This window comes from Ixodes scapularis, unplaced genomic scaffold (assembly GCF_016920785.2).
Source record: "Ixodes scapularis isolate PalLabHiFi unplaced genomic scaffold, ASM1692078v2 PGA_scaffold5__190_contigs__length_132052651, whole genome shotgun sequence".
Classification (NCBI taxonomy): domain Eukaryota; kingdom Metazoa; phylum Arthropoda; class Arachnida; order Ixodida; family Ixodidae; genus Ixodes; species Ixodes scapularis.
In genome coordinates, this window is record NW_024609880.1 from 87,914,964 (window position 1) to 87,931,781 (window position 16,818).

The 16,818-nt window shown below is 45.5% G+C and overlaps 1 protein-coding gene across 3 annotated transcripts in view; it reads left to right on the forward strand.

The window, feature by feature from the left end:
- The window catches only part of LOC8035696 (mediator of RNA polymerase II transcription subunit 14), a 46,073-nt gene that overhangs the window by 11,568 nt on the left and 17,687 nt on the right, over positions 1-16,818 (forward strand). For all 3 annotated transcript variants that reach the window (XM_040209642.3, XM_040209643.3, XM_042294085.1), the window contains exons 17-26: positions 926-1,169; positions 1,510-1,541; positions 2,947-3,069; positions 3,472-3,548; positions 5,439-5,550; positions 7,807-8,005; positions 12,709-12,800; positions 13,247-13,399; positions 15,080-15,157; positions 15,726-15,802. In XM_040209642.3, the coding sequence (XP_040065576.1) occupies positions 926-1,169; positions 1,510-1,541; positions 2,947-3,069; positions 3,472-3,548; positions 5,439-5,550; positions 7,807-8,005; positions 12,709-12,800; positions 13,247-13,399; positions 15,080-15,157; positions 15,726-15,802 (1,187 nt within the window). The remainder of the gene's footprint in view (positions 1-925; positions 1,170-1,509; positions 1,542-2,946; positions 3,070-3,471; positions 3,549-5,438; positions 5,551-7,806; positions 8,006-12,708; positions 12,801-13,246; positions 13,400-15,079; positions 15,158-15,725; positions 15,803-16,818) is intronic.

The window sequence follows — 16,818 nt, forward strand, 5'->3', positions numbered from 1 at the left end:
AGGGCTGGTCGTGGGCGCACCACAATAACCATGTTCCATAAATTGTAAACCTTTTTAGGGCGCTTTCAGCGTGTTTTTCGCTGAAGGAAAAGCACCCTACGAAGCTAACCACTTTCACGATTTCTGTCCGAGAGCGGGCCACAGACGACGGCGTGTTTGTTGACGTCAATGCATCTGATGGATGAAGCATGTCTGGGGCTGGGCAATTCCTCGACCCCAGATTCGTTACGTATACGCGCTGCTCGGTTCCACGGTTGATCACTTTCGCAACTACACACTTGCAGCCATTATGAGGGCAGCTTGGCTTGACTTGACTTGGCCTGGCCGCTTGGCAGCAAAAGAAAATTGGCTTGCTGGGCTTGGTGGCCAGCTAAATTGGACGCAGCTCGAGACTTGTGGAGCCGACAATTTGAAGTGCGTTCATTACGCGAGGAAAAAAAGTAAAAGTCAAAATATGGATGCCCGTTGTGGGGGCTACGTTCATTATGCAAGTGCATTTATCATGCGAGTAGATACATAGTACCAAAGTGGCCGCAAGTTACATTGCCGAAGTCGGTGCGTCACGATCCAGATGATTGGTCGTAAAAGTTTGGACGAAAGAGACGGGCAAACCGAAGTGCCGCTGCAGTCGTAGTGTCCCAGCTCGTGGCTGTCCGTCAGTCCGAAAAACGATTTACGCTAGAACAGCAGTCTGCTGCGTTTGCCTCTGCCACCGCGCGACTGCCAGGATTGCGACAGGCAGCTGCGTGACATTGTCATCGTTTTACGACGTCGTCGGGCGGAAATAGAGAAACACGAACGAGAAGGCAGTAAACACGCCTGTTCACGGCACGTTGCAGGCAGCATAGTGCCGGTGCACCGTGCAAGAATTTCTTGTCTTCCATTGGCAAGTTGGCAACTGTCGGACCGTTCTCCGCGCTTTCAGGTGGTGGAGTTGAAGGAGAACCCAAGCAGCCCGCAGGAGATTTCACAGACGTACTACCTGATGACTGTGCAACCGCACGCGCTGCCAGAGGAGGACCCTTCCTCCTCCTCTGCGGCGGGGGCCCAGGGGGGTTCTGGAGAGACCCCCATGGAGACTGAGCTGCCCAAGGCCTTTCTCAGGGTGGCCAACTTCATGCAGCTCGACACCTTCGCGATTGTGCATGGACCGTGCACCAAGATCGACCGTGAGCGGGACCTCCGTTTGCCTTGCGTTCACATACCCGCTTGTTTCATGGACGTTCGTTTATTTCTTTTGGTAACCGGCTGGAACTGATGCGACAAGTTTGGTAATTTAGAATGTCGACATTTTCAACTGTCGTTCACACTAGTCATTCGTGGCTTAGTTGAACCTTTAAATTTAGTTTTTTTTTGTCAGTTTCAACCTGTTGAATCTGGTTTTGGCTCGGTTTTACTGCTTACTTGCCTGTTGCTTGACATTTTTTAACTCACCCGTGGAACACGCAATGCGTGTTCCACGGGTGAGTTAAATTCTTTACATTTTTTTGCCATTTGATTATTTTTCAGTGTCATTATTGTCGGGAGGAGGGAAAAGAAAGGTGAGTCTGCTTCCTGCTTTTCTATGAATTTTAGCTACTACGTGCAATAAACTGCATTATTTACCCGAGTGTCATATACAGAGGCTTCTCGTGGCCAAGTGGTGTGGCTATTGGTCATGTAAAGGCCTGTCCAAACAGGATACTACAAAACTCACGACTCCGGCAAATCGTGCGGTGCTCCGCTTCCGGCCATCGGGGGGAAATTTCCCCCTGTCAAATCTGCCGGGGTAAACTTCCCCCCGTCAAACCTCCCCCTCGCTTCCTCCACGGCGGCCTTGCTTTGCTCATCAAGTGGATCCGGAGAGCCACTCACACGCTCTGTTGGCTGTTGGTCAATCGCTCAAGGCCTCCGCCGCTTTGGAAGCCCCGAAAACAGGAAAGGGAAGACTCGAATGTGAGGTTGGTGTGAGCGGGCAAGCCAGGCGAGCGTGCGTCGTGTCCAAGGTCGTGTCACCTTCCAGAAGTTCTGTGGATTTGATCGGATTCCCGTGGCTCTTGTTCCAAACGTACCTCGTATAGACAAACAAACCTGGTTGGTTTGAAATTTAATAAAATGAATGATATATTCTTAAGTTTTCAGTGTTTCTACCTACAACTAAAAGTCTCACTGTTAAGCACTGCACTTCTTTTTTTTTTTTTTTTTTTTTTTTTCGAGCTACGAGCGTGACTTTTGACGGAAAAAAGCTGAGCCGGGGCGGCCAAAACGCGCGCTTCGACGCAGGAATCTCCCAAATCCACCCGAAACCGGACCTCTTTGGCCTTCCTGCCGAGGTGACGGCTGTAGCAAGGTCGGCGACTTCGTGAGCCGCTGGAGCTAGACAGGCATCAGGCACACCATTGGCAGGTGGCGTGTGACGTCAAGTCTGACGAGTACCGACGTTAAAGAAAAGTGGAGAAGGCGAGGAGGAAAGTCGTGAATTTGGCTTGGCCGGTGTCCAAACAGACATGCGACCGACGACTGCCGGACGGTTCAATTTTGACGATTTTTGCTGGAGTCGTGTGGCCTGACAACTTTTGTTGTAGCCTGTTTGGACAAGCCTTAACAAAACATAAAATTCAAGTGTTTTTTTTTTTTAATTTTTTGATTTTAAGTTTTGAACAATAATTTTTGTTTGTGTATGCACTGTCTTTTACTCCAGTCGTTGTTTATAATGAAGTGTCTGAAGATAAACAGTCACCAAGTGACTTCCGCTTCAGCTACAATGTAAAAGTATGAAACGAAAGAGCGGCCCCTGGTGTAACAGTCTGGACACTTCAAAGTTATTAATATGGTTATGCTAGCAGTCAGATGGCGTTACATTAATTTTTTTTTTTTTTCACAACGTCCTTTTGTAGGCAGCTCAGTTTACAGACCACTCGGTACTAGCGTGTCTTCTATCTGAAATAACATACATCTTCATTACAGCTCTCGGCATCCAACGAACTGCTGGCCAAGAGGCCCCGCTACACGGGCTACTTCATCAGTGAACTGGCTCACGTGGTGGCCTTTTGTGATGACCGCATTCCGTTCTGTACCCTTACCGTTGAGGTGAGCTGGTGACTCGTAGTGTGGCTTGGTCCAGATGCAAGTGCCGTGTGCATTGTGCTTTTCATCCCCATTTTTTTTTGTTCCTGTCTCTTGTCTTTGTTTGTCACACACAAAAACTTGCAAAGGGTGTACTCTCTTTCCGTGTGCCTGTTACTCATTAATCTCATCTTCCTTCACAGTTACTAGTCCTCTATGTGAGTTCTGAGGCCCAGGAAAACAGCTCAGCAGTTTCCAAATTTGTAGCTCTGTTATTATTTATTTGTTTTCTTAAGCATTGCTTTTGTTTCTATTTCGGGGTTCATCTTTGACATGGGTGAACTTCAGTATCAAGTTTGTTTGCATAAACATTTCAGAAAGAGCCTATCTTTATCTCTGTCTTTTGTTTTTTGGTTTTTTTTACAGCTGAACAAAAGGAACATCTGTCACCAGGGGATGCAGATCGAGGCCAATGGAACCAACTTCCTAGTCAAGATTGTTCAGTAAGCGCTACATTTTGCAACACCGAACTGCTGTAGGTATTTGCGTAAGCAGTGAATTGTTCTTTCGGTCCGTTCGGTGGCCAGGAAAAGAAAAGAAATCTATACGCCTCGCAAGTGGGCTCATTTTCGTCTTCTGCGCATGAGAAAGGAAGCAGCGGTGACGTCAGAACGCCGAGCCCTGATTGGCTGATCGCGATCCCCTATCTCAGCGTCGTCTGCTCCTTTGCAACGTCGTCTGCTCGCAACATCGTCTGCGTCTGTCTTAAATTTCCTGCGACTTTCGAACTGAAAAGCGAGCTCGACTTCGCTTTTCAGAGAGGGCAGACGAAATAACTCGAGCGGTAACGTTGTTTTTGTCTAACAAGCAGGCGCGCATCAAGGGGGGAAGGAGGACTCACCGGCGAGGTGTCCCGAGGCGCCGAAGTTTGTTTGCTAAGAACCGAGAGGTGAGGGTGGTTAGTGTCCGCAAGTTCCCTCCCAAATACTTTTTCCCTCCTTTCGTGTGCGGCGAAACTTCTCACTCTTTAACGGCGTCGGCGGGTTGGCGTATTTAACGTCGTCTGCTTTATGTCTGCTAGTCAAAGCAATGGCTGCTTTACCTTTCCTGCGTCTGTCGGAGATTCGCCGCTTTTTTACTGGTGAGAGTTACCTTTGCCTCGGAAAACAGGGAGATGACAAGAGGAAGAGATTGACCTCTTAATCTGAAATTGAGGTCAGCGATCAAAGTATGAGATGGGAAGGGTTCACAAGGGTCGCGCGGGCATATTCCATTCAGCACGCCAGCCGGTCGTGGGCAGACGGTCGCCGGGTCGTAGTGCCTGCTAGGCCTATCTGCCGTGCTCGCTTGGTCGTTGTCGGTGGAATCATGGCCGTTGGAGCTTTTCTTGGGTGTTTGTGGATCCAGCGTTCTTGTTCGTCGTGGTTTGTTTCAAGTACTTTTTACTTTTTTCTTGCTGTTTGTAGTCGGGACGCGTGAGAAGCGCACGTAGAAAAATAAACGTCCGTTGGTCGTCGCGACCGCGACGCTGTTGGCCATGCTGAGTTGATCGTAAGAAGTGCGTAAGACAGCTTCGGAGCTGTCGTAGGATTTCGTCGTAACCTGCGCAAAAACTTACGAAAATTTTGTTTCGTGAATACGAATTTGTTCTCAAGCTTTGTCTTACGCATATTTTTGGCGTAAGGTCGTTTTGTGAACCTGGCCTCTGGCCTCTGCACTTTCGAAAGTCACAGGAAAGGTAAGACAGACGCCGAACGACGTTGCGAGCAGACGATGTTGTAAAGGAGCAGACGACACTCGGATAGGGGGTCGCGATCAGCCAATCAGGACTCGGCGTTCTGACGTCACCGCTACCCCCTGCGCAAGAAGCAGACGAACTTGCCCTCCGCATACAACAGGCTCTGGTAACTTACTTAGTAGGGTAAAAATAAATAGAATGCCGGAATAAAATTAATTATGGTCATTAACAGGCAGTGCACTTGAAACTAGCAACTGACATTGTTCTCTGCTTTTCCTTTTTTTTTTTTTTAAATTAAGAGGTTGCTTAGGGAACATATTTGTCTGTCATTTCATTGGGGAGGAAAAAGAAGGATAAAGAATATTAGAAGGCACAATGATTGAGGTTCAGTAACACAGTCCAGGGAGCGTGATCTTGCAGATGTATAAAGTGCCAAAGCCCTGAACACATTGATGCATACCCTGAACAGGCATGCGTCGAAACACGGTAACCTCCAAGCAGAGACTACGTACAGTTCACCGCAGCACTACAGAAACAACACTGAGAAGTTGCATTACTCTCAACATGCTCGGACTTCTGTTTCAAACTGTCTTCTGCCGAGCCCAGGACAGCGTAGTCCGACCGTTGGGTCACTGAGCCTCTGTGCCGCCTACAGGATGCCTGCAGGGGAAGACTGGGAGAAAGAGACTGCTGCGGCTCTCCAGGCGGCCACTCTGAGCTGCACCCTCAGGCTTCAGGTCAAGGGCATCAAGGCGTGGCTGGCAGAGGTAAGAAGTTACCATATTTTTCATACTATAGTCTGCACCTAATATATATCCCGCGAGACCAAACAGAATTTTTTTTTAAGTAGTCTGCATTTAGTGCATAGCCTACAGATAAAAAATTCCCATACAAAGCATACCTTCAGTGATGTGATTGCTGCGCCATTTGCACCAAACTGCGCCAAAGGGCTTAGCCTGCTACGCCCTGCTACATTTAGCCTAAATATGAGGAACTTGCACCAACATTGTGCCAAAACTTAATTTCACTTTATTAAATACTGAAAATATAATGGCTCGGGCCCTGCTACATGTTTGTATCGTTCTGGTAGGCTTACGCGAATTTTAAGAACTTTCGATTCACGTCGCAGCCATATGGCTGATGATTAGTGTTGCCATCCCTCTTGCAGATAATTTCAGTTTTGCTGTAGATGCCTGAAACCAAACTTTGAGCCGTAATATTTATAAAACCACTCGCAATATTGAGAAGAAAAAATATTATACCTTGTATTTCAGGGACACTGCCTTAGCTGAAAATAGTCGTAATCCCAAATTCAGAAATATTGACCGAAGTTGCCCCTTGAAGAAATCAAACCTGCCGTTGCACAGAAGTGTGAAAGCAAACATGCACGTTTTTTAGTGGGATAGGCCAACACACAAATCTTGACACATAAGTGGTACTGTATGAATAAAAATGAAGTGGGTGCTTGTGCTCTACAAGTACTTTTTGCTGCTCCATAATTGACTTTAGGCTGCTCCAAAAGGGTGCTACCAAATGGCTCGGATCAATTGCTTCACTGCACCCTGACAAATGTCTGCTTGATTAGCTCATAGAAACCTTGTATCGTACATAAATCATCATTGACGTAATCTTTTAGTCACGAAACCTGTCGTATCTCATCATAATGAATGATGTAGAGAAAACATATCCTTGTGTAGTTCATGCCTCTTTATAGTCCACACCGCATGATATTTCAAGTTTTAAACGTGTTTAGTCTGCTGACTAATACGGTACTTACTGAGTTTCCATCTTCTGTCCTCTGCCAGTGTCCTTGGGAAGGATGCGTCCGAACTTGTTCCCTGTAGATTCTGCTTCTAGACTCAACTCCCTGGGCCATGCATTGATGCATGACGATGTGTCAAACACTTTCATCTTTCTCTAATATAGCCTGAGACTGGGAAGTGTCTCTGGGCCATAAGTCAAAATTTTGTAAGGCTGTCGAGAAGGGTGGGAGGGTCCCTTGCCTTTTACTTAAGGTAGCTATGCTTCATGTCTCTCTTCAAAGGACTATGGCCAAAGCTCAGGCCTCCGGGTTCACTCATGGGCCAGTTAGTAAACGTGCGGTATATTGCCGTGTGCATGACCGAGAGGAACGCTTCTCCGTAGTTCAAAAGATTTGAGTTTACTTTTACCCCGAGTAATTGATGCTGAAACATACTAAACTGAGTGTTCAAGATACCGAGTGTAATAGATAAGGAGGCCAACATGACCTTGCCGACTCACTCTCGCACCAGCTAGCTGTCACGCCGACGCCTCGACACTCACTGTTGCCATTTCCGACGCTCGATGCTGCCCTCTCGACGCCCTTCCTTTCTTTTGTTTCTGGTGCAACTTCGCCGAAAAACCTTTATTTTTCGTTTTACACGTGTCGATCCATTTCCGTCCACGGCAATATACTGATACGCCTGTCGGAAGTGCTGCGCGGTTTCTGAACCGTCCCATTATCCCTCGGCAGCCCGTGGCCTTGGCCGTGGTTTCGTGGTGTAAGACGGACTATAAAAGCTGGTTCACACACCTGCGACTGCTTGCTACCGAGGGCCTTAAAACCTCTTGGGATTTCTTGTGACTAGAGGAGAGGCTGGCGTCATCTGTCGGGTAGCCGTGAACACTTGGCGTTTTCATATATTTCCTCCTTTCTTTCCGCATCTCTTTCTTTTTTTTGCTTTAAACATTTTTGACAATGTTATAAATGACTGTTTGTTACGGACAGCATGCACGTTTGATCTCGCATTAACTGCCTAGCCTTGCTCTATTGAAATGCTGTTGTAGGGTCACCTCATAGTTGGTACGAGCGTGCCAGCACATTCTCTCGTCATAGGAGATTGCAAGAACTCGGTTGTAAGCAGTCGTGCAAGCGTGTGAACCAGTTGAGGGTTCTCCGAGGCCTAACTAGTTTGGGAACACCTGGCCCCAAGCTGTGAGCGTGTGTCTGGGTGCAGGCCCCTCTGACGGTGTGTTTCCCCCCGGCGGGTGGGTTTGTGCAGTTTGTGTTCTGCAGCTGCCCCCTGCCGAGCCAGTCCCCCAAAGAACGGGGCCCCCGGCGCCCGGTGTGCTTCATGTACGACTTTGCGTCGGGCACAGCATCCCAGGTGGCCTCGGTGGTGGAGGAGATGCTCCAGGACTGGAACACCATCGGTCACCTGTACGGGGTCGTGCTGCGCTTTGCACAGGCGCTGCGCCTGGGTGAGACTTGCCAGCCTTTGTTTGCAGAAACAGTGGAAAGAAAACTGCTCAACGAACTATGTTTAAAGGGGTACTCTGGCATTTCCTTCATAGTCCCCAATTTGCCTAAAAACGTGCTAAACACACCAACAAACATCGCTGAAATAGTAACCCAAATATTTGGCCAAAGTAACTTTTTTTTTCACGAAGTTATAGAATTTAATTTTGGCCCTCATCGTGCTTTTCAAAGTGAAAAGCTCTACTGGCAACATTAAAAAAGTGACGTTATGGGAAGGCAGGGGTTCACTCTTTGGGTTGTAGACTTTGTTCCCAACTGATTACAAACAGTTTCATGGTGTCAAATGAATACCTTGGAAGGTCGCTCCAGCTCCCGTGCAGCAGCACGAAACAAATGCTCGGCATAGTTCATTTTTAGACAGCCCGCTCGAATCGCGAACCTGCCATCTCGTGACGTCACGGCAATGAAAAGCGTTGGTATATGCGAATCTTGGTTTTGGCGTCATTTTTATTTGCCGATTTCACAATAACTATTTTGTTTCTGCGATACTAAATAGCATACCGGAAGGTGTAAAAGATGGTGATTTCGAAAATATTGTTATAGGTGGGGTTGCTCGAAAAATTGCCGGAGTACCCCTTTAAGGCATGGCTTGGTACTACAAAGTATAAGCAATACGATGTACAAAGTTCTTCTGAGTAAAATTAACTGTCTGGCTTGTTGGGTAAACATTTTTATTACAGAAGCGCCGAGGACAAGGACAGAACAAAGATACGAACAGGACAAGTGCTTACTATCAACTGATTGTTTAATACAGGGGTTCTCAAACTTTATGGTCTCACGGAACCCCAGGAAGCCTCAAATACGTTCGCGGAACCCTCCCCTCTCCCCCTCCTCCATATTTGCCCACCGAAAAGCAACAGATGCACAATTGTAAACAATTTTGCTTGTGTTGCTTCCCATATATCCCCACCATATCAATCGCAATGTCAGTACAAAGTGAGATGAAGGCGCTTTGCATTGTCCTGCTGCGCAGCCAGCGGTATGGGGGGTGGGGGGAGGAGAGGGGGGTTGCAATATGGGTGTTCGCGGAACCCATGAGACCAGCTCGTGGAACCCCTGTGTTCCGCGGAACCCAGTTTGAGAACCCCTGGGAGAAGAGAAAGACTTTGTTCTGTCCTTGTCCTTTGCACTTTTGTAATTAAGTTCTGAGTTTGGACCATTATTAGCAGTGATGTGATTGCTGTGCCATTTGCTCCAAACTGTGCCAATGCACTAACCCTGCTACATCCTGCTACATTTTGCCAAAATGTAGGCACCGCTACACGACCAGATCGTTAGGTAGGATTGTGCGAATCGCCAGAACTTTCAATTTTCACCTCAAATAACATGATATTCTATTGAATCTCTGTATCAAACATTGACAGTACTTGGAAGTTTGGCAATATTTTTTACGCTCATTGTCTGTTCTGGCTGGATAGCTAGCATTGTTGAGTGTGCTTGTCACAGCGCATTGGTATACTGCAGGGAATCGACAACCACGTGCTATCCTCGGCGACAACTTTTCTTGGCAATGCAGTGGAGGTTGCACACACGTGATCCCTGTCCCATTTTGAGCACTGGATAAGGCTATGCGCGGGTTCTCGTCAACTTCCACTGTATTGCCAAGAAAAGTTGTCGCGGAGTATAGGCATCGCAGTTTGGCATATCTTGCTTCACCGCAGTGCACCAGTGTGCTGAGGGGGAAAAGACGGCTCCACTGCGAGACGTTACAAGCGGTTTTTTTAATACACTGCGGATAGTATGTATGTTACACTGCGATATTCTAGCAGTATCTTTTTACATTCGAGATTCATCAAGGATATTTGAGTATTGCGAGCAAACTTATGAACTGCTCTTTATGTTTTTTTTTTACGTAAAAACTTTTGTTTAGTTATAGGTTATATAAATGGATGGAACCTCTATAGGTTCCATCCATTCAATAGCACGGTGAATATAGTAAGTTATGTAAGTTAGCTGGAGCAGTAAATGCAAGCCTGGGAATACCTTAAACAAGTTTGGCAGGATCTTTTTTTTTTTTTTAAGAAAGCATATTTATTGTTTACATGCTGTTTTTGGTTATCATGAAGTTCTGCTTATAAAATGTAATTGATGTTCACATTCAAGTGACACAAGCTTTGTTTTTTTATCTAAATTAAGAACTGCAGTTTTATTACAACATTTAGAACTTAAAAAAACATCAACTTGGGTGCTCGAAATAATTATATTCTAACATTATTTTAGTGGAATATACTATTTGGTTTACACCTGATTTTGCACCCAAAATTACCATGCACAGCAGTTTGTACTGCCCTTTGTCTGTCAGCGTCTTGTTACCGTGCCTTGTGCTTCTACGTGCAGTTAAACTGCTAGTCAGGAAATCAAACCTGCCATGCTGCTGATGCCATCAAAAGATTTCATAGAAGCAGGAGGGCAAAGTAAACATAAACAGATAAATCTTAACGTAATATTCAACCTGGTATGAATGAAAATAAAATCTGTGCTTGTGCTCCAAAGGTACACATTTTGCAGCTCCAAAATGGACTTTTGGCTGCTCCAAAATGACTCTGACCAATCACATCGCTGGATTGGTGATTTGACAGCAGATTGAAGTTCAGTGGCTGTGTTCAATATGTGGTTGCCAAGTAATAAAACAATACTTTTTCTGTAAATTTTTCAGACTTGGTGTATATTGAAAAGTCTGCTCTCAACATTGTATAATTCACTATTTTAGCTACATGTTGCAAAACAAAAAAAACAAAAATTTGACATTCCTACGAAAATAATTTCTGGAGAAAGGGTACAAGAGGGACAAAGGACAAACAAGCCAAACACAGCTAGGTGACTGGTGCGCGACCGAAAAAATTTGCCTGGTCCTGGTAGGGACCTCTCCATTTTTTCGGTCCCGCTCCTGTCACCTAGCTGTGTTTGGAGATTTGTGTTTGTCCTTTGTCCCTCTTGTTTCCTTTCTCCAGGTATTGTTTTCGTCATTCTTGTCCAGCTCGTCATTTTAAAAATGACACCATGAAAACGTCATTTTTGGGGTCAGCTTCAATGCAAATTTGGCCCAGATAGATAAAGATTCAACAGGATGGATAGGCAGTGTTTCAGGCTCAGCGTCTTCTTTTTGTAGTCATGTGCGAATGGTGGATTTTGGGTTTGAAGTGAATTCAAAGTGAATAGTGGCTTTGGCCGAATATTTTCTAATTCAATAGTTTCTCTAAGCTTTCCACTACTACACCATGCTTAAATGAAAACCCATCTGAACTCTCAAAAGTTGTTCCCAAGCTTTCACTTGTCCATTTCTAAGCTAAATTATTTTTGATCGAACTATTTTTCTTGACTGTGGCCTCAGAAAGTTCAATGCCTACAATAGGTTGGCAAGTAAACGACACATTTGACATATAATTAAGCCTATGGAGAGGCCCATATATACCTAATTGAGGAGATTTAGAAATATTCTTGCTATATACAAATACCTTTTCTTCAATTACGAATGATTAATGCAGGTTGTCAAGGCATCTCTGCCTAACATTTACTCAAGCATAATAGCCATTTTAATTTTGAAAATTTTACTAAAATGTATATATCAACATTCACAAATTGTTTGTTTCTTTTTAAATACACCAGAAGCGTGCATGCACCGTCCCGCTTTGAAGGTGTGCTTTCCTATTAAGCACGCCGCTGCAATATTTATACTTTTCAAATAGTTTATCGCTGTATTTTGGCCCCATTGAGTATGCTTTTTACCAAGCATTGGTGCACTGGGGACCGAAGCAACACCCGTTGAAGCGAGCTCCACAGGTGCTGCTTTTCCACAGTGCACCAGTGCTCGGTAAGAAGCGCACTCAACAAAGCTAACCTGCCGCAAAACTCACTTTAAAGGGATACTTCAACGAAATTTGAAATATTCCCGTCGTGTTAAAAAATAGGTTGAATATGATCCACAATATCCGTAAATGACAATCACACATTTGTATTTTGAGTCTGGTGGCTGTATTTTTCGTTATAAACGGCCCACTCTGGCATGCGCTCAGAGAAGGCCCAGCGAAGACCACGTGACATCCAACGCAATCGTGACGTAGGTCGTCTCAGGACGAGCAAAGCTACGGCGAGGCTGACGTCGAGACAATGGCCTAGTCGTTTCAGCCACCGAGGCGGCTGCTTTTGTACAAATTTTGAGTGACGGGTTAATCTTCTGTAATCTGTAGGGGGACAATAGCGGCTTCTGCGACACACAAAAGGCGTTCTCGGGAAGAGGGGAGTTCCTCCTGCCCCTCTTTTCTCGTCGTGGCCGGAGGTGAGACAACCTCCGTCACTAGCTGTCAAGGTTCCTAGACGGGCATTACAAGCGAGGCGTTAGCGACATCCACCAGGTGCTCTCTGCTAATCGTTTAATTTGTTTTAAAATTCCTTTTTGTGACTTTTTTTAACAAGATATTGGTATGTTCGATGTGATGCTGCTCCTTTGAACACATATAGACCAAAAAATGAGCGCCGAAATTTCGTTGTAGTATCCCTTTAAAACATGAATATGGCAGTTCACCTCGAAGCGAATAGCGTAATATTCGAAAATTCGAATATTTGCACAACACTACCTTGTTGTGAAGTAGTCCACAATTTCTTTGCCAGTGTGTTTTGACTTACCTGTGTTACTACTGTTTTTCAGACCAACATCACTCGCTGATGTCCATTGTGGACATCAAGTCATTCACCTACAAGAAGTTGGTTCTGGGCTATGGTTTGAACAAGGCCAGCACTGTGAGTCCCCCGGTTGTTTCTCGTGTTTCGTCTTTAAAGCGAGCATTTTCATTGCTGTTTCAAAGAAAAGGCAGTGACAACACTAATGCCAAACAAAATGTTTTTGCAGTCATTTTTTTTAAACATAATATATCATTTGGATTTGCCTTGCAATCCTCACGATAGAAGCTGTCTGCCCTAGTTGTAACACCAAGGCTGGCATCGAGGCATCTAGTAGAGGGCGTTTTTACATCTGGGTTTCGGGGGTGCCAGCCACTTTTGTGAATGTTTTGCTTTGTTGTGCACCGTTTTCTTTTTTTTTTTTTTTTTTTGCGGACTTTTTTTTAATCTCTTTTTTGGAACAGTGTCTATCCAGAAGGTTTTATGACACCAGTCCTTCTTCTGAAAGGGGGGGAGGGGCAGACAAACAAATAGAAAAGGTAAAAAACGCTTGTGAAACCACCCAGGTCACCATCTACTGGCGGCCGTCCGAGAAGCGCTTCCACCTGGCCTTTGGGGTGGTGGGCCACACGGCCTCTGCAAGCAACCCTCACACGGTGGTGGCACCCCAGCTACAGCACGAATTCAACCAACACCGCTCTGTTGCCACCCTCATCGAGGTGAGATCACCCCCTTTTCTACCCATCCCTCTCTCCCTCTTTCTTTTCCTTGTAGTCATCGCTTACCCTTCCTTTCCTGCGCTACATAGCTTTCGTCTACAAAGTAGTCAAGTTCTGCATATTTCTTGCAGTCTGGCTGGCTTCATCGGCTGAAAAGGCTTATTTTTATACTGGCTGACACAGATTGCTACATATGGTGAAAATGTAACTGGCAGTATCAGTGGGTTCAAGCAGATTCAACATTGCGATTTGGCAACAACACTGAGGGAGTTATACTATAGCTTTTTGTTGGCTACTGCATAATTTGAAACTTTGGTGCCCTGAAGTAATTGCTAACTTACTGCCGTGTTCAGAGCTCATTCGCTGTACCCTCCAAGCCTATCAAGAAAAAATAATAAGGCTTTAGACTAGAAAACTGTCTGTCTATATTCTGTTACGGCATTGAGTAGCAGTGCGTCCCCTTTTTTAGAGGGGCCGCTGACACAGCTGACGGCGGCGTACAGAAGCGGTCGCCGTGCTGACGACCCGCTGTGCTTGTTGTAGTGGTTACAGGTGTGTGTACGCGCGGCGCAGTGCGGTCGTTCCGGTCGCTCCGGTTGCAACGGACGCAGTCGTAGGTACGCGCTCGTTGCACATGTCTGAACCAGCCTTACCCCCGTTCTCCCGAGGCGAAAGTCAACGTGGCGACAGAGGTAACGCTGCGATGTCAAACGTTGGTTTGGTTACGACTTGCCCCAACCGCAAATCGAAGAACGCCCGAAAAGGTCTGCGTTTCGTCGTCCTCGGAACCCAAACATGACTCCGAAGCGCTGCTATCGTCCACATCGCACGTCGGAGTGGCGTCATAGGAAATCATCCCCAGGTCGGCTGTCCGCCGAAGAACTTCAACCTTTAACGGCGTCAGGTCCTCGAGCGTAGAGAACTCCGCCATGATCGAAGCTCGAATGACAAAGAGGTTCGGCCGATGCGGCTACCTCGGAATCACTGCGCGACGGAACGTCGTCCAACGCCATTGGCCCGAGATCCTTTTGATAAGCGTGCGACGACCAATGAGAGACGTTTCGTTTTCGGATGGATCCGAGGTTTGGCGGCCTTCAATTACATTTTTATTAAAGAAATAATCACCGTTTGACTATACTTTTTGGTTTTTAGGGATACCTAAGGCGTCTAAATTCAGCTGTCATTATCAAAACACGAACTCAAAAACCACTTGACTGCCCCTTTAAGTGCACTAAGTGTTACCAGACAAGATTTCGAGGGGGAATAGTGACATAACAGGCATCCTTCTTTGTTTGCCTTTTTTTTGTGTGCATTTGGTGGCTTACTTTTCCTGGATTTTCTCAAGCACGTGTAAACTGTTGGCATCAAATTAATTCGTTGCTATCAGTATTGATACAAGAAGGAATACTGCTAGAGATGTGTAAGTGGTTTGTTCTTCCTGTTGAAAGCACCAGTCATGCCATCTGCCCATGAGAGGCATCTCATTACAATTTATTCTGGGAGAAGTGTTTATTTCTGTTTGCTTTAGCCAAAAAATGGCCAAGAGAAGCCATGAGCTCTGCTCTCTCTCTCTATATATATATTTTTTCATTTGATTAAGTATAAAGCAACTCAGACTGAAGTATAAGGCACTGTAGCTACGTATGTCTACAAAGCACATTTTCTTTTTATCTGTTTCAGGTGCTCAGGGACACGTACGCCCCCCTGCTGTCACTCACTAAGCTGCCATCTGCTCCACAGCTGGGCATCATCAACAGCGTAAGTCTTTTTTCCCAAACTGTTCGTTGCTCATCAAGTTATCTTTTTAACTGAGGGGAGGTTGTACAATGGTCTATTGCAGAGCTGCCTCATTTAAACTTTGAGGTGGAAATGGAAGGGTTATCTTTTCATGGACTAACTACCTGTCCTCCTGTTTAAGAGAAAACCACCAGTATACTGCGGTGGAGCGGCAGAATGAATGGCCCATTAAAGAGACTTATGCCGTTGCTTAGTTGGTTTCTAAATGATAGAGTGCATAACACCTATGTCTCTGCATGAGGGAACATGGTCGGTTTTTTAAAAGCCTAGGCCGGGATCACTGCTCTCGTAGTAGTTGCTGCAGTCAAACTAGATTACAGAGGTTCAGATGAAAAAGACTGTAATTATTACTAGTTTTCTGTCTACCTGCAGTCTAGCTTCATAAAAATTGTAGCAAAATAAAATATTTTTAAGTATGCGTATGGCCAGCTAATTAGGTCATAAAGTGCAAGCAACACAGCTGCAACATTTTTGAACAAACATTTTTCACAATGTTTCTGTTTTTGCCAAGTCTCTCTTTTTCGTGCAGAGGCCTCAAGTGCCAGTGCAGACCTTTGTGATCATTCCCCAGTCTTCAACCCACCTCCGCTTGGCCTACAGAAACACGTATCCTTGGAATACGCGTCAACCAGATAATTTTTACCATTTTCCTCTCTGTATAAAAAAAAAGCAGGATTTTTTAAGATTACCGTATTTTCCGGACTATAGTCCGCACCCGGTGTATAGTCTGCAGGGGGAAATTTGGGGTCAAAAATAAAAGATTTTGCTTAGATGGCCCACACCCGGTGCATAGTCCGCAGCTGGTGCATGGTCCGCACCTGGTGCTTAGTCGACACGAAAATCTTCTCATAGACAGCACACGTTTACAAATGTCTGCTCTTTAGCTCACAATAAAGCCTATAATGTGCATAAATCATCATTAACATACACTTTCGCGAACAAAATTCGTCACGTCTCGTCATAATAAACGATCTTGAAAAACATAATTCCTGTGTAGTCCGCACACATAGTAGTCCGCACAGCCAGAAATTCCAACTTTTAAACATGTATAGTCCGCAGACTATAGCCCGGAAAATACGGTAAGTTGTTTTTCCTAATATAGTACCTACACTCATGAAATTTGAGTATGATTAATGCACTACCTAAAGACAGTAATCCCTCGTTATATCGAAGTCAACAGGACGGCAAAAAGGTTGGATATAAGTGGTAATTCGATAAAAGCAATAGAGCTAAAATAACAGTGCAGTAGCCTTAAGGCAGGGCACGGTTCATTACGCAGGGCAAAATTTTTGCATTTACACGCTTTGTGCATGTCATATTAGGTGCCAGTATGGCACGGCAAGGTACTGTGGCACGTCTCCATTGATGGAGGTGCACCCATGGCTGCTCGGGGGCGTGCTACAGTAACCATGCTTTTTTTAAATTGCGAATCTTTTTAGGGTGCTTTCAGCGTGCCTTTTGCTGAAGAAAAAGCGCCCTACGAAGCTCACTCAGCACGGAGAGAAACGCGACCGTTCTTAGGCCTAACCACTTTCACTTTCCGAAAGCAGACCTCAGACGACGGCGTGTTTGTTGACATCAATGCATCAGACGGGCAAAGCATGTCCGGGGCTGGGCAATTC